Source organism: Aptenodytes forsteri, unplaced genomic scaffold (genome assembly GCF_000699145.1).
Source record: "Aptenodytes forsteri isolate BGI_AS27 unplaced genomic scaffold, ASM69914v1 Scaffold209, whole genome shotgun sequence".
NCBI classification, from domain to species: Eukaryota; Metazoa; Chordata; class Aves; order Sphenisciformes; family Spheniscidae; genus Aptenodytes; species Aptenodytes forsteri.
In genome coordinates, this window is record NW_008795034.1 from 554,862 (window position 1) to 578,394 (window position 23,533).

The 23,533-nt window shown below is 46.4% G+C and overlaps 2 protein-coding genes across 2 annotated transcripts; one reads left to right on the plus strand and one right to left on the minus strand.

Annotated features, from left to right (window-relative positions):
- The first annotated feature begins 372 nt into the window (after positions 1 to 372).
- On the plus strand, positions 373 to 13,844 carry LOC103896569 (myeloperoxidase). The gene is made up of 11 exons (XM_009276434.1): positions 373 to 379; positions 3,855 to 3,978; positions 5,902 to 6,031; positions 6,642 to 6,842; positions 6,938 to 7,253; positions 8,439 to 8,599; positions 8,975 to 9,227; positions 10,446 to 10,616; positions 11,468 to 11,705; positions 12,220 to 12,437; positions 13,792 to 13,844. Exons 1-11 carry the CDS (start codon positions 373 to 375, stop codon positions 13,842 to 13,844), a joined length of 1,872 nt encoding a protein of 623 aa, XP_009274709.1.
- Positions 13,845 to 15,901: 2,057 nt separating this feature from the next.
- Positions 15,902 to 22,297, minus strand: LOC103896523 (1-acyl-sn-glycerol-3-phosphate acyltransferase alpha). Its single transcript, XM_009276385.1, has 6 exons — positions 22,113 to 22,297; positions 20,616 to 20,749; positions 19,985 to 20,160; positions 19,607 to 19,702; positions 19,025 to 19,097; positions 15,902 to 16,047 (listed from the first exon to the last, which is right to left on the minus strand). Exons 1-6 carry the CDS (start codon positions 22,295 to 22,297, stop codon positions 15,902 to 15,904), a joined length of 810 nt encoding a protein of 269 aa, XP_009274660.1.
- Positions 22,298 to 23,533: the final 1,236 nt, after the last annotated feature.

Here is a 23,533-nt window from a genome sequence, read left to right on the forward strand (position 1 = left end):
CTGCCCTCGGCAGGGGGGCTGGACTAGATGGCCTTTAGAGGACCCTTCCGACCCAAACTATTCTATGATTCTATGATTCTAAACTTTTAAGCTGATCTCTTTCACTTGCAGAAAAGAAACGTGCGCCTTTACTCTTTTTCCTTTTTTACTGACTTGTCAAAAGGGAAGTCAACATTTACTCAGAAGGAATGGAGAAGTGTGCACCTTTCTGCTTAATCCAGGAAAGTATACCAGCAGATATTTCCTCTTGGCTCAATCTGGTCCCAGTTTCTCCTTTTCTGGCCACACCCAGGTCAGACCCAGTTAATTTTTGCCCTGGTGCAGGTGCTATAAAGGACTGTCTTGTTTCCCAGTCCTACCAGCTCTGCAGAGATGGCAGGTAAGATCAGTGCTTTTTAATTTTATATCTCTATTTGACTGTTTTAATATTTCTGGCGTGGGTATTGGTTCATTCCACAGATGAGCCCAAGGAGATGAGGAGACAGAGTAGAGCCTTAGGAGCTGGTGGTCCTCCATACTTCTCCCCCCATATGTGAAATAATACATTTATTTTGAGAAGCGAGAAAAGACAGCTTTTCTGCCTCATGTAGCAATACCCTGCAAGATTGCAAGGAATAAGCAGCCTTCAATCCCTGTGAAGATGGTTGAAGAATTTCCACAGATTGTAAATGTAAGATAACCTGCCCCATTGTGAGAAGTTCATTATTTCTTCCAAATTTTGTCTGTCTTTCCTGTTCTAAAAAATTAAAATGTTGACTAAGCTACTTAAAAAATATCTAATTGCAAGCTTTTGGTTAAAGATCTCCTTTCAGGGAAGGCAATCTGCCATTAAGAGGTGAGACCAAATGATACATGTTTCTAGTGTTAATGTGAAAAAGGAATAGAAATAAATTTCAGGGAGCACAAAGATGACTAATAAAGGGGGTCAAAGGCTGGAGGACCAGTGCTAGACATAGCAGCTTGGTTTGCTCAGTAACAAGACTGAGAGGGGGCAGAGACGGACATGTGGGGTCTAACCTCCTCTACACCAGTCACCCGAGAAGGACGCTCCCAATGGCAGGACACCAAGACACCACGCTCTTCCATCACACCTTCCCAATAGTCTCCATCCCTGAAGCCTGGACTGTACTTGGCTGCCTCCTCCTTGGCAATTAATTACTCATCCCAGTTTACTGAACGTCCCACACCACAGGGATGTCCCTGTGTCCTGCCGACACCTACAGCTACAGCCCTCACAAGCCAGAGTCCCACCTATAGACCTGATCAGAGGGGTGCTGTATTTTATTCCTAGATCCTGAAAGAAATATTCAAACCAAACCTTTCAATCTCTCCCGATGCTTCAGTGAAGCTCTGCCCATTCAGAATATTTATGTTGCATTTCTCTCTAGGCATAAAATCAAGAATTACTCTCTTAGGATCCATCATCACTCTCTGCTTAGTCGGAGCATTGGGGTCCTCATTAAATAGTAAGTTTCTGTTTCTCATTCTGCTCCTACTGTGCTTGAAAGGTTGTGAGTCAAAACTCAGTCTGAGTTCCTAATTAGATATAACTCCAATATAAAATTGAAATATCCTGTAGATTGACCCACTAACAGCGAAGTCAATGCGTAAGAAACTTGAATTGTCTATTTAACCAACAGGTCTTCCAAGCACATGATCATTTTATGACAGGGAACCTGGGTCACAGATCATATATTTGGCTTCTTCCGTGTATGTCCCTTCTTACAGGGAAGAATAATTTCAAAAAGAAGGGTGAAAAATAACTCCCTAAAAGCCTCCCAAAGCCATCAGAGCCAATTCTGTGAAACGGATAATAAACCACTGCTTTACAGTCACTTCTTGTCCTGTGACTTTCAGGACCTCAGCAATGGGGTGAAGGAGATGAGCAAGAGGAGCACAGATAAAGGTGTCCAGGTGGCACTAAACACACAGTGGGAACTGCGTGTAAAGCGAATCAGTGCACCTCGGCACCCAGCGATGGGGTGGGATGTGTAGCTCCTGGTGGACATTACAAAGTATCCTCAATTTCTGCTTTTTCTTCTTTTTTTAGTAGAGGACTCAGAGGTGCTATCAGACTCATCTCTTCTGAGCAGCATTAGAGAAGCTAGGCTGCTGGTAGACACAGCATATTTACAGGCCCGAAAAAGGTGAGTCATTTTTGCATGAGGGCTCCAACATTATAAGAAAATGAGAGAAAATATATGTGTGTTTCTTCTGTTTTTCAATGCATATTTATTATGGAGACACCTCTGTTCAAGGGCTCTCCCTGTCGTAGTTGGAGAGAATCTTTCGCTCAGTTTGGCTGGATTCTAGTGTCCCGTCCCCAGGGCCACCCTTCGTCACCCACAGCTACTGCCTCCTCACCTACACTGCCATGGGCACCTCTCAGTAGCCCGTAGTGGTCACGCTGAACACGTGTTGAGTCCTCTCCTAGCTGCTGAAGTTCTGCCCCTCTCCGGAAGGACCACAGTCATGAGATAGTTGTGCAGATGACCATCCTGTCACAAATAAGTTTCAGTGGAAGTCAAAACCCAGGTATGCCTCCGTGTATTGTTCCAAAAGGCTGGTTCCAGGCAGCAGGGTGCTCTGGGGAGGAATGTCTTTCCACCCACCCTGCGGAAGGTTTTTCGTTATGCAAGAAAGAGCCATGGGACCAGGAAGAGAAGCAACAGGACCAAGGCTGTCTCTCTGGTCACAGGACGTATCTCATGACATACTAAATGTAAAATTTTATCCAGTCACTGAATAACTCAGTTTCCCCCGATCTAGCTTTTAACATGGTATAACAAAATTTATTGTGACAAGGACGTAATGCAAACTTGAAATAGGGAATCACAGTGATTTATTTGCCAAAATCTGTCTGAGATAATGTGCAAAGCTGATGAGCAGCCAGCTTGCCCTAGGTGAGCAGCCAGCTTGCCCTAGGTGAGCAGAGCCTGCCTGGGACCCAGCAGCGCTGTCACGTTTAAGTACACCCAGCCTAGCATGACAGAGGAGGTCTGATTTCAGAGAAGGCACTTCATGGGACTCTTTTATGTTCAGCTTAAAGAGACAACTAGAGGAAAAGGTTGCCAACCCAATGGATTTCCTGAAGCACTTAAAGGACCCAGTAGGAAGAACCAGATCTGCAGTCCGTGCTGCCGAATACTTGGAAATTACTTTGCAACTTCTCAAAATAAAGCTGCATCACTCCGGGAAATGGAGATGCAATGTTACAGGTAATGTGGTTTAGACCAAAATGTCTTACAAACAGCTAAGAGCAGAAAATCTACCACAGCAGGAGTGCCAGAGAGCAGCTCTGCCATGATCCAAATAACTGGTGGTAAAACCCTTCCCCACAATAGCCCCAGGTGAATAGACTTTAAGCATGCTCAGATGCAGACCAAACCACCCGGTGTTTTAATCACCATCTTTGGCAGTGCCTGTCTCATATATTTGATGATAAAAACAGCCTAACAATGTGTGATAAACCTGGGACAAAACGTGCTGAATCCCAGGAGACTCTGACCGCTGAGAACAGAAGCCCATCTTCCACTTCTGGTCCTCACACCCACCTGCCCAGGTTGTACCACTCTGCATGCTCATAATTTTGTTCCCAGTCTAGGGCAAAACATTGCTGGTGATGATGCTCCCCATGTTCCCCTGGAAAGTTGTTTGATGCCAACCCAGTTTCCCTAGCCCAGAGGTGAGAGCTGATCCACAAAAGGGTTTAGGCACCAAATTAACAATTCAAGTCCAGATGTTATGTATCCACAGCTCTGACTCAGCTGACTCAAACGTTGACCTAGAATACCGAGAAGCTAAAATAAAACATAAGTAAGAGCAGATGTTATTTTGCGTGGTTTCTCTTGCAGACCTACTAGACAGAAAACAGAAGGAGGTGATTTCCAAAGAAACCGGCTGTGACTATCAGATTCGTTCCATTAAATGCCCAAAGCATGACATTTACCGGACCATTACTGGGGAGTGCAACAACAGGTAGGATCTGCATGTGGACAAGGAGAGTCTCAAGTCTGTACTTTGACCCAAGATAGATGGCTCAAGGTCATTTGTTTAAGTACCTTTCAACAGGGCAAGAAGAGTGAAATGCTCATTGTAGTGGCGTCTATAACAAGTGTTTCATTTTTACCTATGCCCGGCAGGAAAAAGATGTCATTTCTTGAAAATTTCAGATTTGAGCTCATTGCCCTCCATGTGCTGCTTTGGATGAAGGAAGGGACTTACTGGGGTGGGGGGAGGTGAAAAGTTGAGGAAAGCAGATTTTGGGGCTGTAACAGCCAGCCCCTCACTCAGCTTGAGGCTCCAGGAAATCACCCCTCCACTCTTCTGTAGCATGGATAACACTGATTTCCCCAGGCTGGTTCATATGAAAATATTCAGCTATCAACATACCTGTGTGGCTACCGTTGTGATGCGTAAGGATAGGAAGTAAATAAGACTTTAATTCTTGGCTCTTCTAGCTTCGTGTATTGTGTATCCTTAATCTGATAAAATGAGTTCTTCAGCTTTTTGCACATAGCTTCCCTCCTGGTTCAAACCTGGGATCATACATTTATTTGTTTCCTTGTTAGCTTTTTTTTTTTGACCAGAAGATGGCAAAATTCCTAGCCTAATACTTGGAAGTCAAAATTCGCTGTCCTGTTCTGCCATAGATTTGCTGCCTGGTGTGCTAACTCCAGCCCCCAAGTCTGAGTGGGACTTGCATCTAATGCGCATCTGGCGTGAAACAGATGTGCCAGATGTGAAGACCTAGCACAACTCTGCATCACATGTGCAGGGAGCTCACACTCAACGGTGCTAGTGTTACAGTCAGTCTGTACCTTTACTCACAGACCCCAGAGCCTTCAGCTCCCCAAGGACAGCAGTGTCCATGCTGACTTTTAGGCTCAGGGTAGGGTTGTCCTTGGGCTTGCTAATCTAGTGGGCTGCCAGTGAGACAATGAGGCACTCGGAAGTGAGGGGACTCTGTGATATGTTGACATTTTTCCAAGGGTCTTGCTCAGCTTGAGACACACACCATGAGGTAGCACTTGAATATTTTGCAAAAAGTCTGCCTGCAAGGACAGTAATAGCAATCAAAACAAGAGCTGTGGTGGTACTGGGTTCTTAATATTTGATGGAATTGCTTCAGCTATGGTGTGGCAATTGTTCTAGGGCACGCTCTTATTTCACAGCACACTGTTGTAAATTCTGGGTATACCGCTCCTTTTTCAGTGTAGGCAGGTATTACCCAGGTTTTGTGGTTTGAAGAGCTTAAACACAGAAAGTTGCTGTGCACCAGCTGATATTCAGTAACTGGTTTCCCCAAAATAACCTGTGTTTCTGTGTCCTTAGGGCCACAAATCATTGGCTCAATCAGCATTATTGTTCTTCTGACCAAGAGTTGCTGAGTTTACCGATTCAAATTCTTCTGAGCAGTATGAGGCAATATAACAAGTGGCCAAATCTGCAGATTGCAGCTTGAGAGGTTCTGTGTTGGACATGGGGAAAAACTTCCTGAAGGGGCAGCCTTGGCACAGGTCGCTGCAGGGGTGGAGGATCTTCATCCTTGGAAGCTTCCAGCCCTCAGCTGGACAAAGGCATGGCAACCCCGATCATTGGCAATGCCCCTACTGTGAGACTGATTTTGTGTGGAGCAGCAGTGGAGACAGAGGTGCTACAGAGATTTAAATGCCAAATAAAATTAATATAATGGCATGAGGAATCTTTTCTTAATGTCAAAAAAGTTCATTTTTCTCTGCAGTAATAACCTTGGTATTATTTACTTCTCAGTGTTTTCTGGCTATCACCTCTGTTACCAGAGTAATCAGACATGGATTAAAGGGCTGCAAAACAGTCTCTACAAGCCTGTTCACTTCTGAAATAATACCGATGTTTGCTTCTCTTCTTGTGATGCTCCAGAAAGCATTCTCATCTGGGGTCCTCGAACCGCGCGTTTGTTCGCTGGCTCCCAGCAGCGTATGAAGATGGAGTGTCTGTTCCCAGAGGAGCAAGCGAAGGAAAGCTGTACAACGGATTTCCACTCCCACTGGTGAGAACTGTTGTTATACCTGTTCAGATAACAGTAGTGGACACTGCCCTCACTGCATCCATCAGAGATGAAACAGTGGCAACATCTAGAGTGTAAATTGCTTGATCCTTTCCTCTGATCTCAGGTGCTAATTTGAGGCTTGTTTTCTACAACTGAGCTATGTCTTGGGGTGATATTTTTTGTTGGAGACAGACGAGCAAAAAGGTTGTGAATACTTCACTAAGCAAAGCATGGACAACATAACATTTCCAGAAGCGTGCATCCCAAGGTTTGATGCAGACAGCACCACAGTGTGCTCAGATACACCAGGATGTTTACACAAACCCTAAGGCTTGGGTGTTCCTCAGCCACCTTCTTGACTTTCTGGATGTGTGCATGTACATTAGTTTCAGCCGTAAAAGGCTTTCCATGAAGCTGGGCTTGGCTGAACAACTGTGGAGTCAAGAGGGTGCTACTTATCACATCTGTTTTGATAGAGCTGGGGCATGGCATAGGTCTGTTTAATGCCATAATTAACTCTTATGAATGATCTCACAGCGGGTGTTACACTGAGGGGTAAATTCACCATGGTAGACATAGTCACACGCATTTTCATTTTGATTTTCTGCAGGTTCGAAAAGTGTCAAATGAAATTGCTTACACAGCCAACGAGAACATCACTCAAGATCAAGAGCTCTCTCTTGTCTTCATGCACTGGGGCCAGTGGGTCAACCATGACATAGACTTAACCCCTGCCAGCGGTGCAGGAGTGAGCCCAGAGCTTCACTGCGAGACCGATTGCGCCTTCAAGTCCCCCTGCTTCCCGATTAAGGTACTCTGACTTTCGTTCCATCCCACACTATCTTAAGGCAGTAAAAATAAAAGCACATGACTTTCTGAGGCATCACTTATGTTTGTTTGCTTTAGTTTCCCCCTGATGACCCACGAATGCTGAGTTCAAACTCCTGCATGCCGTTCATCCAGTCAGTGTCCGTGTGCAATCCCAGGACGTTTACTCGTGAGCAGATCAACGCCGTCACCTCGTTCATCGATGCCAGCACGGTGTACGGCAGTGAAGACTCTGTGGCAAAGAGTATTAGAAATCAGACAAACCAGCTGGGTTTGATGGCTGTGAACCAGAATTTTACTGATGCGGGGCTGGAATTATTGCCTTTTGAGAACAAAACAAAAAGTGTTTGTGTTCTCACCAACAAGAGCATGAACATCCCCTGTTTTAAGGCAGGTAAGGTGCATCTGTGGAGTAGTTTTCAGTGGCCCATAAAGTCAAAAAGGATCATTATGGCCAGGTGTCTGATGTCTCTTTATATTTGTATGAGGCACTTCAAGACATGATTGTGTAAGGTGAAAGACAGGGGACCCTCCCCCAAATTAAAAAAGAATAATAATTGAACAAGAATTGTTTAATTAAACACAAAAATTATTTTGTTTTAATTTCCCAAAAGAGTTACAGCAAATCATCCTCCCTTTAAAAAGTCTTTTCAAAGGCAGGAGAAATTTTCAATAGAATAACCACCAGTGTTTAAAACTTCCCAGTGACTTTTTTCCCCCTCCTACCTAGAATTCACCATTCAGTTTTCAACTCAATCAATACTAACAATTGAACACTCTTAGTCAATTTATTTAACTCTCCCTGGTACCACATTCTAAATTTTTAATATTTCAAATATCCCAACCTACATCAGAATACAAGCCTAGAAGTTTGTCTGAAATTTAAACAAACTGATGACTCACAACACAGAACTTTTTAAAATGGGAAGTGATCCATCATAGGCACAACATTTTAAAAAATTAAACCATATAAATCTGAAGCTTGCAAAGTCAATCATAAGAATATAGAGTGTTCCCATTGCACGTTATTTTCTCATTCACTGCACACAAGAAGAGCTCCTTGCTGAGTGAGGAGATAGATACTCAGTGCTTCTTCCACCAGCTGTCAGAGGGTCTTCACTGCATCCCCTCCAGTTCTGTCTCAGCAGCTCTGCTGAGGGCACGTTCACAGACCTCTCAGAGGTGTTTACAGCCTGGGTGAACTGAGACAAACTTTCAAAACCAAACATTCACAGCACTGATATAAAAGAAGATTGTATCCTTGAGGTACGAAAGGAAGGCAGACATGAGATTTTTCACAAAACAAGACATTTACAGCTGCTTCATGACTATGTGCAATATAGTTTCAATTGCCCAAAGCCTATTCTCCAATGGTTTTGGCTAAATGGTTTGGACAGAGAATGTTTTGTCTGTGCTGGAAAGAAATATCTGGCATGAGTGATGACTGCTATGAAGCTTAACCATCAGCATTACTGCCAGTAACACTGACTACCAGTTGTTACCCATCTGTCCTAACACAAATACCTGCTGCTGAAATAAAAAGCAATTTATAAAATTCCTAAAATATTTTCATTTGTAGGTGACAAACGGGTAACTGAAAACCTGGGACTTTCTGCACTGCACACTGTCTTTCTACGAGAACACAACCGCCTGGTTGCAGAGCTGAGGAAATTTAATCCTCACTGGGATGGAGAAAAGCTTTACCAAGAGAGTCGAAAGATTGTAGTTGCCATAATCCAGGTACCGATCACTGCTCGCTGTTTATCATCCGCATGCTTAGGAATGGTTTTTCCTCCAGGAAAAGGAGGAAAACCATGCTTTGCAGATCTAGTGGAGTTGTTTGTGGGAGTCGAAAACTGTGAATAAGGATGGTCCATCTGCGACAGCACGGGTATCCAGAGCTTTTTTATCCATTATTTTACCAATTTATCAATTATTTATTATATTAAATAATTTTAATATATTATGCCAAACTCAGGCCATTGCTACAGCTCTTTTTTCTGAAGATCTTAATGAACTCTGCTTCTGGACGCAGAGTCCATGTTCATGCTCTATATTTAACTTTGCCAGCATTTCTGCTACAGCTGCTGACAACTTGCTTTTGTGCTTTTTCAGATAATAACATACAGGGATTACCTCCCACTTCTGCTTGCGGAGGAGACCAGCAAGTGGATCCCTTTGTACAGTGGCTACAATGGGAATGTGGATCCTACAATCTCAAATGTTTTTTCCCTGGCTTTCCGATTTGGTCATGCGTCAGTACAGCCTTTTGTATCCCGTTTGGATGACAGTTTTCAGCCTTTGGGTTCATTCTCCCATGTACCTCTTCATTTGACCTTTTGCGCTACGTGGAGAATTATAATGGAAGGTAAGAACGTGGGGCTGCCAGCAGCCCTGGTCTGGTCCTGAAGCAGACGCTCAGGTGGCGGTCAGCTGGTAAGACACATAAGCCTAGACTCCAAAAACTGCTTTAGCTCCATTCATTTAACTGGCCTCACACAAATTACAGTGCCATTCAGCTTGGAAGGTGCTCATGACAAGTCTACCCAAGGGGCTGCAGGCAAATGGGTGGTCCGCTAAACGTGGGACAGCAGGGCAGTCCTGCAGAGTCGTCAGCAAACACGGCCTGACACTGGTTCTGCATTGTACCCAGGCAAAGGAGCCCTGCCAAAAATTACATGCTGTTATACTCCAACTAGTGAACGTTATCAAGCACCAGCTCCCGCAGAAGCAGCCCCATTGGAGCAGGATTTTGCATCAGAACATACAGTTCTGTAGCTTCTTTTGCACAGTTTTTCAGTGTTGTCTTCCTCAGTTCATTGCACGATAATTGCATTCATATTCTGAGCATGTCAGTAAATAACCAGAATATGTAACAGATTAAACCTCCTTCTCAGGTTGCCGTACATCTCTCAGCTCAGCGAGACCCGGCAGTGTGAGCATTGCACGTTCACTCAAATAGTGCTCATGCTCATGCTGTTCCAGGAGGCATGAGACTCATGGCGCCAAATGACAGTCAACCAAAATTTAAGTCAATCTAAGCTATTATATACCCCTGTAATTAGTAGGCATTGCCAGCGGGTGATGCATCTAGTCTAACTGATCTAAGACAGCATACTTGCTTCCTAGTGGTGACCATCTCTCTTCATGACTCAGAAGGGAGTTATGGGATCCTGCTCTTGTACAGCTGATATCTGCAGGCATGAATCTTTCCAAGGAAGACAAATGTCTCTTCCAGAATGAGTTATCTAACTAATTACAGAAAACATACCAAAATACACACGTGCAGCCAGGAGGTCCAGGTGGGCAACAAGTGGATTTAGGGCTGCAGAAGGGAAGGTTGAGGGATGGAGATGGGGAGGAGTGGGGAATCTAGTTACCGAAGGGAGACCTCATCTACTGGCATATGCAGGTATGTACATATACACTAGTATATGTTGAAATGGAAATATGGAGCTAGGTGAATATCCCACACAGCCCAGAGTAGAAAAGACATCTAATGCAGCACTGTTTCAGCTGCACAAAATGGGCCATCAAAGCTGGAACTTGGTACAAAAAGTCTTTTCCTGATTTGCAATGAATGCAGGTGGCATTGACCCACTGATACGGGGCATGATGGTTGATCATGCAAAACTGATGAAACAGAATCAAGTGCTTGTTGAGGAGCTCCAGAACCACCTCTTTGAACAGACAGAGGTAATAGGTCTGGATCTAGCAGCCCTGAACATGCAACGGGGAAGAGACCATGGCCTTCCAGGTAAGGAGACACAAGTCCACATGTCCTGTGAACAATACTCTTTTTTCTTCTGCTGTTTATAGTAGTTCCATGAATGTACTAAGATTTTTCCATGCCAATGGGAAGAAACAGTACCTTGATTTGAGGGCAAAGGATGGATAGACAGTGAAGCTCAGGGCAGAAAAGGTCTCTGTATTATAAAGATCTTTTTCTGAGGGATTTAAGACAAGGAGAAAAGGCTTGGAAAGCAAAGATGATAGTTGGGATAATGTAATAAAGAGGGGTAGAAACAATGGTGTATTGCAAAGAGAGAGCATGTGGAGTACAGAAGGTACAGACGGAAGCAACCAAGTTCAGCTTTCACGTGGGCTAGACAGACCATCTGTGCTTTGTTCTTTGCCCATCAATGTTTATTTTGTGTCTTCAGACAACCCAGAGCTCTGAGCAGAAGTGGCTTGCACCCACAGGTATGATTGCCCCCAGGCACTGGAGAAGAATGGGTGCCCTTGGGTTAAGCACAACCAAATGTTGCTCTTTTCTAGGACTTTGATCCTAAAAATTTTGCCTCCCAAAGCTGCAAAGACTGGTGCATTCACCCTCAGCACTAGGTAGCTCTAACCGACAGGATGCGATGAATCTGTAGTCACGTGCAAAGGCAACCCAAACTGTTAGTTTAGTGTGTGCATACAAAAAGGACTTTTGAAAACATGGCGTTTGTTGTGACTGTCTAGACAATAATGTCTTCCAGACCCTTTAATGCCATGAGAAGCAGCAGACATTGCTCATGGGCCAAGGGGTCTGTTTAGCTCCTGAGCCCGGGCAGATGGTGGGGAGACATGGGTCCTGATCAGCTGCTCTTCCTGCTTTTGCAGGTTACAATGCCTGGAGGCGCTTCTGTGGGCTCTCCCAGCCTCAAAATGTAGATGAATTTTCTGAGGTGCTAGGCAATTCCAAACTGGCCAAGAAGTTCATGGAGTTGTATGGAACACCAGACAATATTGACCTCTGGATTGGGGCAATCGCAGAGCCCTTTGTTCCCCAGGGCAGAGTTGGACCCCTCCTGGCCTGCATCATTGGCACCCAGTTCAGAAACCTGCGTGATGGGGACAGGTAGGTAGCTTTGAGAGCAAACCTTCCCCATGGCATTTATTATGGGAAGAAATGCCTACATTTCATGCAATACACTAGTCCAGACGGTCTCCAAAAGACCACTGAGTGCTCCCGACAAGGCTCATGCCTTGATTTTAGCCCAGTTGCGAAAGGGCTCTTTTTTGCAGCCCATTCCTACAGACCCATACGGTTGAGGAGCACCAGCTCCAGGACATGGGTCATCTGCAGCCTGAGGTGACATTTGCTCTCAGGGTACAAAAGGGGAGGATTAGTCACTGCGTCCCAGCAGCCCGCTGATGCTGCATGGAAGAGGCAGGCTCTCTGCACTGGCAGATGAGTGGCAGAATCCAGACCTGGCCATGCCTGGAGACACCTCTTTCCAAAGGGGTGTGCCAGCTGCCTGATGAATCAAGGTGGACCTGAGCAGAGATTCAGCTTGGCCAGACTCCCATCTGTAACCAGCACCAAACGCCTTCAAGGAGACTATAAGCTGCTTCTGAAAATATGATTGCAGATTCTGGTGGGAGAAACCGGGAGTTTTCACTCCGCAGCAGTTACATGCACTGAGAAAAGTCTCACTGTCGACAGTGATCTGTAACAATACTCGTATCAAAAAGATACCCAAGGATTTGTTCAAGTTCAACAGTTATCCTGAGAACTTCATTGACTGCCATGAGATCGATGCGCTCGACCTCTCACCCTGGAAAGATGAGCCTGAGAGCGGCACAAAAGGTAAGCAGTTGTCTGAGGTCTGTCAAAAATAATAAATGTCCTACAAGGTCAGACTCTTGTGCGCCTAAAGAAATAAAAGAATTAAGGTCATCACAGTGACTCTGCCCCCCAAAAGACCTTGACCATCCATTCAGCTCCACTCAGACACCACTGGAGGCAGACATGGTTAGCCTACTCTCCTTGCAATCCATCACCTTCCTTTAGTAGCCTGCCTCTTCCTCTTCAACTAGATGGGAAATCCCTGAAAATCCAGTCTGTTCTGCTCTTTGTGAATGTGTCCTTCTCTAAGCACCTTATTCCAGGACAACTGGAGTCTTTCTTCACAGGAAGAGTGCCCATGAAGAACTCAATCAGAATTAGCCAACCTGCTCCAAATTCTTTTTTGGCTGCTCCGAGCCCCTGTTCTCCCCCTGCCTTCCCTAACGCTTTAAAGAATTTTAAGGTATATCTGGAGTTGTTTTGAGGCTGTATGGCCTGACGCATCAGTAGTTCAATACGCATAGTCAGGGATTATGATGTGCCACATCCTGAAAGACAGTAAAACGGTGTCCTCATCTATGAGATGAGGAACTAGCTGTGTCCTCCTACGGATATATTTTTGGCGTGGGCTCTCCCTGTCGGAAATAATGTAGGGAGAACAGAGACTTGCAGAAGACAGATATGGCCTGAGCAGGTATGGACTGGACTGAATTTTTCCTTCTGGCAACCCATTTATAGATGATCACAATACCTGGGGATCACCTACTCTGTCCTTCTGCAAGGCACAGGCCACAAAGCATCTCCATGCAGTTCCTGTAATGAGTTTGATTAGCTGCATTTGAGACAGACACTGCCGTTTAAGAAAGATATTTGCACTTGCTATAAAGGCTAAATTATGGTGACTTCACCTCATTCTTTAGGAACAGAGTCCAGCTGATGCTCACCTTCTCTCTAAACAATAGAGGCTTCCTGATTTCTTTTACTAACTCTCATGGTCACTAAAATTTGCTGAGCTGCTTCCTGTGGCTCTTTTATCACCAGGCTGGGAGGAAGCTGAACTGTGTTTGCATAACCCAGAGACAGTGAGATCCCAAAAAGCAACTGCTAAAAGTTTAACCTTTTCAAATGCCAAGAAATTGCCCCAAAAGCACTCGTCCAAAGGGCTGTCTGATGTTAGGTCAGCAGAAGTACCTTTTGACAAGGCTGGAAGCACCGTGGTGTCTCAGAGGTACAAGGATACAGGGATGACCTGTACTCAGTTACCCGTTCACCAGTGACTATTTTAAGCTATGGAGTCAAATAAAAATGTGGGGAGAAATATTGTGTCTCGGAAAGACTTCCTGCCTCTCGGTAGCTTTTTCTGCTTCATTGACAGTTTCTAATCCTGCTCATCAGACCGGCGCTGGAAAGTCCTACGGGTTGCGCTGAGCTGCTCTTGGGAAACTGCTGCCTATACATCATGCTCAGCTGACTGCTGCCAACTGAACCTCGGCACATGATTTCCCAGAGAGGAGCTCAAGAGTATGTCTACTGTTTTATTTGCTATACTGTGATTTTTATGTCATTTATTTGTAAAAGCTTCCAGTAATGTAAGTCTTCAGATGAAAGGGTGATGACATTTTATTGTCTGTTGCACTAAAAAGATGTTCAGAGGTGCGCAAGTCTTGGCTAGGTGCTGGATACTTTATGACTCTCTAAAGGCACAATCAAGAGAAATCTTTTACTTCCCGTCCTGAATGGGTGTCAAATCTGGAGGCTGTCATGCTTGCATTTCAAAATCAAATTCCTTATACTTTGTACCTGCTCAGAAATTAGCAAGTTCATGTAATCTTTATCAAAACTTTCCTTATCTCCTTCTTGTTTTTCAAGAGCATAAACTGTTTAGGCTGTTTCTAATTAGCAGTGAGATTTCAGTTTTTGAAGACACCGGAGAATGGCAGCTGCATCTTGAAGCCTAGAGACATCTTTTATTTAAATCCTATAGTGATCATGTGTGTGTTCGGGTGTGCTGAGCACTAATAAAATACATTGTATGCACTCATCTACATTTGGCATCAATTCTGGTATGTCAAACGTGTCCAAAACTTTCTTTGGCTATGGTTCATAGCTAAACGCATCAGCATAAAAAAGCAAACCATAAGCTGGCTGGTATGTAAACCACAAGTATTAGGGCTACAAACTAATCATCTGGCTGGCATGATCACTCCCGAGACTGTATTCAGTCAATAAATACCAAACATGTAAAAATCATATTAAGTTTCCATCTCTCCTTGGCACAACCAGGAGGGAAGGAGGGGACTGGGATCAAGAAGGCGGCAGCCTAAGGTAGAGTCATGAGTGAAGCTTCTGGGTGGAATAGGTGCCTCTCTGATGAGGACTAATGAAGGAGATGCTTGGCAAAATCCCATGGCTACAGCATCTGCATGCGTGCTTTGCCATGGGGGGGTGCGCTGGCAAGTCATGCCCATCTCAGCCCAGTGCCCCATGGTGCCCACCCATGGCCTGGGGTCCTGCAGGAGACCCGCAGGGCTGCCAGGGCCCAGGGTGAGCGATGGAGCATGGGGACCATGCTGATCCATGAGCCCCCAGCGTGTGGGGAGAGGGGAAAGGCTGTGGTGACCCTGGGCAGAGGAAGATGCCATCCTCTGACACATAGAAGACAGGGCAAAACCAGGCAATATTCAGAAATCAGGAGCTGCAGCTCCCAGAGTGTATTTGGACTGAAAAATATATAGGTTGTGTTAAAAACCATGAAATTATCCGGGCATGGCAAAGATGTTAAGCAACACATTTCTGCTGTTTGCCTCTCGTTTCTGAGTCCCCAGGCATGTTAACCTCACACTTTCAGGATCTGCTGAACCACTGAAAGCAAAATCTTGCTTTGCTTAAAAGGAAGGCTAAGAAAAATGAGGAAACCACCAACCCTTGCAGACACATTTAAGGTCTTTAATTCCCCTCTCCCAAAGCTGCCTTGGCTTTCCCCTCTCGTGGCAGAGGTACCTCCCAAGTCCACCCCACGGGAAGAGGCAGGAGACAGTGCCTTCTCCTGAGTGTGCTTCCAGGGGAACATGGCAGCCCTCAAACCCCAGGACACCCACTTCCCCAGGTGGGATGGCCATGGACTTGGGGATATTCCAAACCTTGTTGGTTTGGAATAGGAGAAGTTGATTATAAGATGTTCACAGGAAGGGTCCGGTTCTGCCTAGGGTCCAGCTGGAGACAAGTTCTCAGGGTTACGATTACAATGAAATGTCCAGCTACCCACCGTGTGTCTGTCTACGCAGGTGGCACGGTTCTCTGGAAGGAACATGGCAACCATTTCTCCACCTCCATTTACAAGCTTTTCTTCCTCTGTGGATGTTTTTCCTGTCTCTGGTATGTCAGGGTTGCAATCCATGGCAGTCTCTGCTTCCAGTTCTTCTTGTGGTTGCCATGCCCTCCCCTTAAGCTGCTACACACACAGCTGGAGCTGGAAGATAGGATCGCTAATGGGAAGCCCCGTTCGTCATTCCTGATATCCCCTGAAAGGCAGTGAGCATGGAGTCACGGACCTGCTCGGTGAGCTTGGGAACATCATCTGGGCCCAGGCCGACGGTGTCCACTTCTGGCAGGATCTGGATGATGCTTTTCCCTGAAATAGTGAGACAGGAGGGTTCAGAGAGGGGAGAAGGAAATATGTGAGTGGTGTAGAAGAGCAAGAAAAGATATAGCAGAGGGATCGGTACAAACGAAGGAACAAGACAGAAATGAAGGGAAATGCCCTCTTTCACACACCAACAGCTGCGCAGCAACCCAGCCATGTCCCAGATGCGCACAGCAAAAACCCAAACCAGACTTTTGCCATCCACAGAGACCACAAAAAAATCATTAATACAGAAACAAGTGAATCTCTCCCCAAATACATTCAATGCAATGATTCATATCGAATAAGTTTTCACAGTGGAAGGACCTCAGGGTCTGTCTGGATCACGGCAAAGAGAATGAGATGTCTGTAATACAACACATCCAAACTGGCCGTGCTCTGATCTATGTATACCAAATTCAGCAGAGTCTCTCCTCCCAGAAACACGCTTTGGGATGAGAGAAATTGCACCCAGGACTCCCTGTTTGGCCAAGGTGTGTCATACTCCTCTTGGGAAGCACCTGAGCAATGGACTGGTGCAAACATGAAGAATATACTGGGGAGCTGTCATCATGCTCTTCTGCTCTGGCACCCAGTGGCCCTTGTTCTGGCCAGCAGAGATAAGACACTGCCTGCACAGACACCTACCTGAGGATCTGGGGAATGTCTGTGTTATTTTTTAACTTTCTTGCATGCCTTTACACGTGTGCTAGGAAATGAGATCCAGAAGCGTTGCTAGCAGAGCCATGCAAGGGAGGCAAAACAGAAGCGTAGAGAAGAGCTTCACAAAAGAAGGGGGCATGCTCCCTGCCAGCACATCTTACATCTAAAGCTAGGCCTGGTGTCTCAGGAGTCTACTATGCTTCACTTGGTCCTACAGAAGAAGCTGAGTGATGATGGGGCTGTGCTGAAAAGGTAGGTCTGTTGGGGTATAATAGACTTCCAGCAAGCACCAGACTTCCTCCGTTCATGATAGTGTGCACACACTGGACACAGAGTTGAGCTTTCCAGAAGCTCATCAGCATGTCCAGAGCGACTGTGGACATGGTGAGCTGTCCCGACCTGAGGATCAGCCTGCTCAACATGCAGAAGTCTTGGCCACGTGTAGCACATCTTCAGAATTAGCCCTGGCAAAACTTGCAGGCGGGAAAAGTGGGGAGGTACAGGAAGAGCTAACTGTGGTTAGCTCCAGCAGTGAAGGTCCTACCTGTTTAACAACAATTTGGAAAAGGGCTTAGAGGTCAGCTAACCACGAACTCCCAGGGTGAGGTTATTATAAAGGCAAGCGTACATGCAATTGCAAATAGCCTTTCCTGAAAAGCTCAGGGAGGTTGTGGAATCTCCTTCCGTGGAGTTACTCCAAACTTGGCTGGACAAGGCACAGAGCAAACTCATCTACCTTTGGAGTTCGTCTTGCTTAAAGCAAAAGGTTCAGCTGCTCCAGAGATGCCTTCCCACTGCATTACTCTCTGATTTCCCAGAGGAGTGCTCTATCTTGGTTGCCCAACTGAGCAGGGATGTGATGGGGAGGGAGCAGGCTAGCAGAGCAGGGTTGACATCCCTGCTCATGCTCTTATTGACCCCCACATGGGGGAATGCTTCCAGTACCAAAAGGCTTTGGTGTGTGGCCAACAGAGACAGGATAGACCCAGCAGGTGAAAGACGAGTAGAAACAGTGCAGTGTTTAACATTTGCACCGACTCTCTCTTCCAGGTGTCTGCCTGCAAGGAATGACTACACACAGGTACAAACAATGGGAGGAATGAGAATCTCAGATGCAAATCCTCCCCTTAGGAAAGAGCAGGGATGGCCTGGGGGAGGGTGGGAAGTGGCAGAAGCCCATTTTGGGGTGGGCGTCAGGGAAGAAAGTGGAGGAACAGGGTGGGTTACTTTTCTCTGTTGGAATTCAAAAGATTTTTTTCTGCATTTTCCTTCCAAAGCCCATGACTTACATCTTTTTTTCCCCATAAAATTTTATCAGTGACCAGCAGAAATCTTTGTCACCATAAATGGATGAAACATAGAAAGAACAGTGTAACTGGGAGGAGACAGGCTCTCAGCATGACTTTTGCTGAGAGCTCCATGTTTGCTTTTGGTCCCCCACTCTCCATGCACCCAGATCCAAGGACAGCGTGGTGGGGCCAGGGGCAGGACCTGCCCCAGGACTCTGCTGCTTCTCTGGGTTCCCTCATATGGGTATTGGACAAGCTGTGAGAACGGTCTCGACTGTGCTTTTGCCAAGAAAGATTGGACCAGGTGATCCTTGAGGTCCCTTCCAACCTGGTATTCAATGATTCTATGATTTAAATCCAAGGGGAGAGGCAAAAGTGATGCCTGAAATCCCCCATTCCCTCCCCTCCCGAGAAGACAGAAACTGCCTTTGTCCGGCTGCTACCTCCACATCGCACATGGTCCTCTGCCCACCCACCTCATGGCTCTCCCCAAGGACTGAGCTTGCACCAACACCCAGCCCGCTCCCTGCACCAAGTCATCCTCACCTGGTGTAAATCTCTTCTCCTTCTGGTTGTAGAAGTTGTGGTAGGAAGAGATCACTACAGGAATAATGGGGACCTGGAGAGAAGGGAATCTACAGTGAATCTACAAATTTCCCCATTCCTCCCCAAAACGGAACTGGTGTTCTTAGGTGAATCTTGCACCTTGCTGATAATTATCCCAGTCAGCTTCATAGTAGGCACTCAGAGGGATATTTAGATCATTTAACTGTATCACCCAATGTCCTCGCTGTGTGATCCTTGGTCCCTTCCAACCTGGTATTCAATGATTCTATGATTTAAATCCAAGGGGAGAGGCAAAAGTGATGCCTGAAATCCCCCATTCCCTCCCCTCCCGAGAAGACAGAAACTGCCTTTGTCCGGCTGCTACCTCCACATCGCACATGGTCCTCTGCCCACCCACCTCATGGCTCTCCCCAAGGACTGAGCTTGCACCAACACCCAGCCCGCTCCCTGCACCAAGTCATCCTCACCTGGTGTAAATCTCTTCTCCTTCTGGTTGTAGAAGTTGTGGTAGGAAGAGATCACTACAGGAATAATGGGGACCTGGAGAGAAGGGAGTCTACAGTGAATCTACAAATTTCCCCATTCCTCCCCAAAACGGAACTGGTGTTCTTAGGTGAATCTTGCACCTTGCTGATAATTATCCCAGTCAGCTTCATAGTAGGCACTCAGAGGGATATTTAGATCATTTAACTGTATCACCCAATGTCCTCGCTGTTGGTTTTTGCACCTTCATCTCTGTATTTAGGCCAACAATGCATGGATTGCCAAATTAGTATGTACAGAGGCCTGTTCAGCAGAAACTCCCCCCCCCCGGCAGGTCCAGGGCTCTTGTCAAGGTCCCCCCACTTTTTTCCCAAGCTGAGTCATGAAGGTTTTTCACCTGTCCCAGAAACAGCCCCCTCCTGTGCCATCTGCAAGCTCCTGCTGGGTTCTTGGATACATGCTTGATCCAAAGGGAAGCCAGGGGCCAGAAGCCACATAGCCCTGGTTGCCGGTGAACCATGGTAGGCAAACCGCACCCCAAGGGGCAGGAGGAAGGTGGCTCTCACCTGGGCTTTCACAGCCAGCTGGAAGGCCCCACGTTTGAAGGGCAACATGGAGCCACCACGATTGCGAGTTCCTTCAGGGAAGATCAAGACCCGGAGCTGCAGGAGAGAGAACACATTGAGATAGAGGGACCTCCAATTACTATTCTAAACCACTGCACCAGTGTACTCCCCTGGGACTGATCTGTCTGCTCCTGACCATGCAAAGACATCTATTTCCTCCACTTCAAGCACTTTATGGACACACAACACACTGAACCCACTAGAGATGCTCTTACTCTGTTCTGCCCGGTTCCCAGCCCAGAGACAAAGATCCCTTTCCAGCCACATCAAGGTTCATGTTTTCCAGTGGCTCCTCACCAAAAAGTCCTGCCCACTCACATTTTCTTTGTGCAGGGAGTGTGCCACCTCTGTCAAGGTAGTGATAGACTCATCCCTCTTCTTGCGGTCAATGAAAATGAGTCCTGAAAGCCAGCATGCTAGGCCAAAAGTGCCCATGTATAGGATTTCCTTCTTTGCAATGGGCACACAGCGATTTGGTAGTATCTCCATCATCACTGGAAGGGGACAACAAGGACAGAACAAGTTGTCATCTGCACTGGGGCTTCCTCCAGATTCTGGGCTACAGCCCTCTGCCCTGGGAGGTGCCATGCCTGCAGCGCTTATCCAGCTTTATAGGATCAGAAACATGTTGGGAAAGGGATTCTGGGGGTCTCCAGACCAACCACCCACTTAGAAGAGGACTATTGCTGACACTGAATGACAGCAGCTATGACACGGCTGTGGTCAACTGACACTCTCATCCCTATTCTCTTGGAAAGGATGAAGCTGATTTAGCTTGAAAATACCTATTGGGCTCTAATACCCTGAAGAACAGCCCTGGCTTGGGGCTAGCTGGTAACGGACTATGTAGCAGCCACTCCTGCCCCTCTGCCTGTGGTACTTGGGATTTCGTACTACCCTCCCCTACAGACAACTGGGGCCAGGACCAGGAGGCAGGATCACCACATACCAATAATGTCAAGGGAGGTCTGGTGATTCAACACGAGGACAAAAGGTTTCTTAGTCCTGAGGTTCTCCTTGCCCTTCACCACTATCTTGAGCCCAAAGATGTATTTGAGTGGTAGGAATGACATGCGCAAAAACCTGGAAAAGGGGAGCAGACATAAACCAAAGAGACACTGAAACTGGGTAAAGGAACCAAATACCATTCTTCCAAACCAGCCCATCTCACAGACTGCTCCTGCAGAGTAGCCTGTTTCTCTGCACTCGTAGATTTGACCCATGACTTGGAGAACAGCAACCAGTACGTCTCTTCAGCTCATCACTTCATTAGAGAAGACAAATACACCTGGTAGGTTTTCTTCAAGCCAGGTTAGACCAATGGCCAAGGAACTTCAGCTGTGGATCAGCCAAATACTAGATAATGCCCAAATTCATAGTGCACCTGTTTGTACTCTACTTCCCTGCCCACCTTGCTGAATCGTGAACACAGGCTGCCATAAACATGCCGTGCACCTAACTCCGCTATAGCCCACGCTGTGGAAAGAGAGATGATTTTGCCTCTGGGTGACATTAGACTGCAATTCTGGTAGCCATATTTTAACAGATACTGGAAAAATAAAGAAAAGAATAAAAGTCAAGCACAAAAGTCAAGAACTGAAGAAAATTTCTTAAAGTGAACGGCTGATGCCTAATTAAGAGATACGAACTCCCACTGCAGCATGCAACAATGAAGTAGTAAATCCTGCCTCTGCAGCACTTCAGGAGGCTACAAGCACTATGCTGCCGTATAGCAGAGTCAGCTTCTAGCCCCCACTCAACCCACAGCCCAAGTTACCAATGCCCACCGCTGCTAACCACATGTGTACACCCAGCTGCGCAGCCTCCGGCTAAGTCCAGCAGCTCGTTGCAGAGGCAGTAACAGATGGAGAGAGGGGATGGGCAGCACGGGGACGGGCTCAGAGACTGCCAGACCTGGGGGCACCGGCCTGTAATTGCAGTGATGGGGACACCAGTGACAATGCAGGCGCCAGCACTGCGCCGTGTTAATGTCTGCTCGTGCCGGCTCAGGTGGGCACTGGGTCAGAATAAAGTTGAGAAAGAAAGAGCACCTGCAGAGGCTTTCTCAACACAGCTTAGAAGGGGAATGACCAACCACATGGAGGAGGGAAATACGGCTCGGAAGGCCAGATAGGAGAGGTTTACTAAAAAAATCAAGTTCCTTTACCTGTGCATTACATCCGGTTTGTTGGCATTACCTAGTCTGTCAAATTTATGTCACCTTTTACATCCTTTCCTTCCATCATTCATTATTCTTTCTATCAACTCAAATACAATACTGTAACCCACATTCCTTCTCTGAATTACAGGGCCTGGCAACTCTCCACACCAATATACAACAAGGAATTCCCCCCCTCTGCAGCGCAACTCCCAGGACCCTCCAAAACAGTACGAGTTGACTCTATCCATGCCCAGAGCAGAAAGAAGCCACAGACAACTTACTTACTTAATGTTTGCCACATTACGTCCACGAGGAATACTGATGATAATAACCAGAATGCTTAGGGTGAAGAGCCACAACTTATAGAAGGTCATCTTGCAGAAATATCTGAATGCAGGATTCACCTGGTAAAGGACTAGAAACGTGATGAACAGAAAAGTAACTGGGTAGTGAAGGAGCAAATGCTCCATCCTTCCAGCCCAGAGTTAACCAGAGGAGCGTTGCACAGAGCAGTAAATGAGTCACGAGCACCCGATGTTGTGGAGCAGAGTTCAGATTCCCTTGATCAGCTACATGTGGGTGGCACAAGGCTGGAACGAGATTCGGGAGCGATGCTTCAGAAAGGCTGTGGTCGCTGCTCAGAGCTAAACTAACCGTGGAAAGCCGGTTTAGCAAGGGATCTCCAGCAGCACTGTGTGTAAGAGCTGGCTGGCAAGCAGGGGCAAACACGCAATAGCAAGGCTGCCTATGTGCAGGAGGCGTGTGTGGCTCTGGGCTGGTAAAGCAATGACTGCTTGGAGAGACAGCCCCCCTTCAGGGGGGCTCTGTGCATAGGAACCCTGAGAACTTTTAAGAAAATCTTTAATGGGAGGGAGTGGGATGTGTCGGACAGCAGAGACAGCAGGCTGTCTCACTTTCTGTGCAAGCATTGAACTTCACCAAGAAGTGAGCTGGCTGCAAGATGCCCAGGAAATCAGAAATTAGTATTATGGAGGAGAGAAAGAGAAAAACAGTGATCCTAGCAGCCAGCTCCTGCCCCATACATCTAGGCAATAGAGGGACCAAGCTGAGCAACTGGACATTCCTCAAGAAGAGTGGGAAAAGTGGAAAAAGTGCCACATGTCTAGACAAAAAGATAAACAAAGCAAGAGCAGCTACTCCTGATGTTTTCATGGCCAGAGGCAGGCACATGTTTAGACAGCATCTGCATACGCAAGAAGTAAATCAGGAAGTATAACCTGGGAGAGCTCCAGCTGCATTTCACCTCCTAAAACCATTGCATGAAAAAGATCTTTGCAACAAGTACAATGACTAGGTTGAAAAACAAAAGCTTCATGTTTCATCATCTGCACAACAGGCCTTGCTCAAGCAGCTCTCACTTAAGAGGAGTAACAATATTAAATTCCAGCTGCAGATTTTCAAAAGGGAATAGTCCCAGGACCCATAAAACCACATTGATTGTTACCTGCAACCTAAAGAACAAGATCAAATCCCTGAGAACAGTAAAATGGACAAGGTTCAGCAATATTTCATGAAGAAACTGAGGAAAGGCGTGATAATAAAGAAAGGCATTGGTTGTGCTCCCTGCTCCCTTGGCTTAGCCAGGGACCCATCTTCTCCTGTCTTTCGTGGGAAAACTGGAGAGAAGTGACTGCTGGCCTTGCTGCTCAGCTCTCCCAAGGCTTCCCTGCAACCACAGGAGAGGC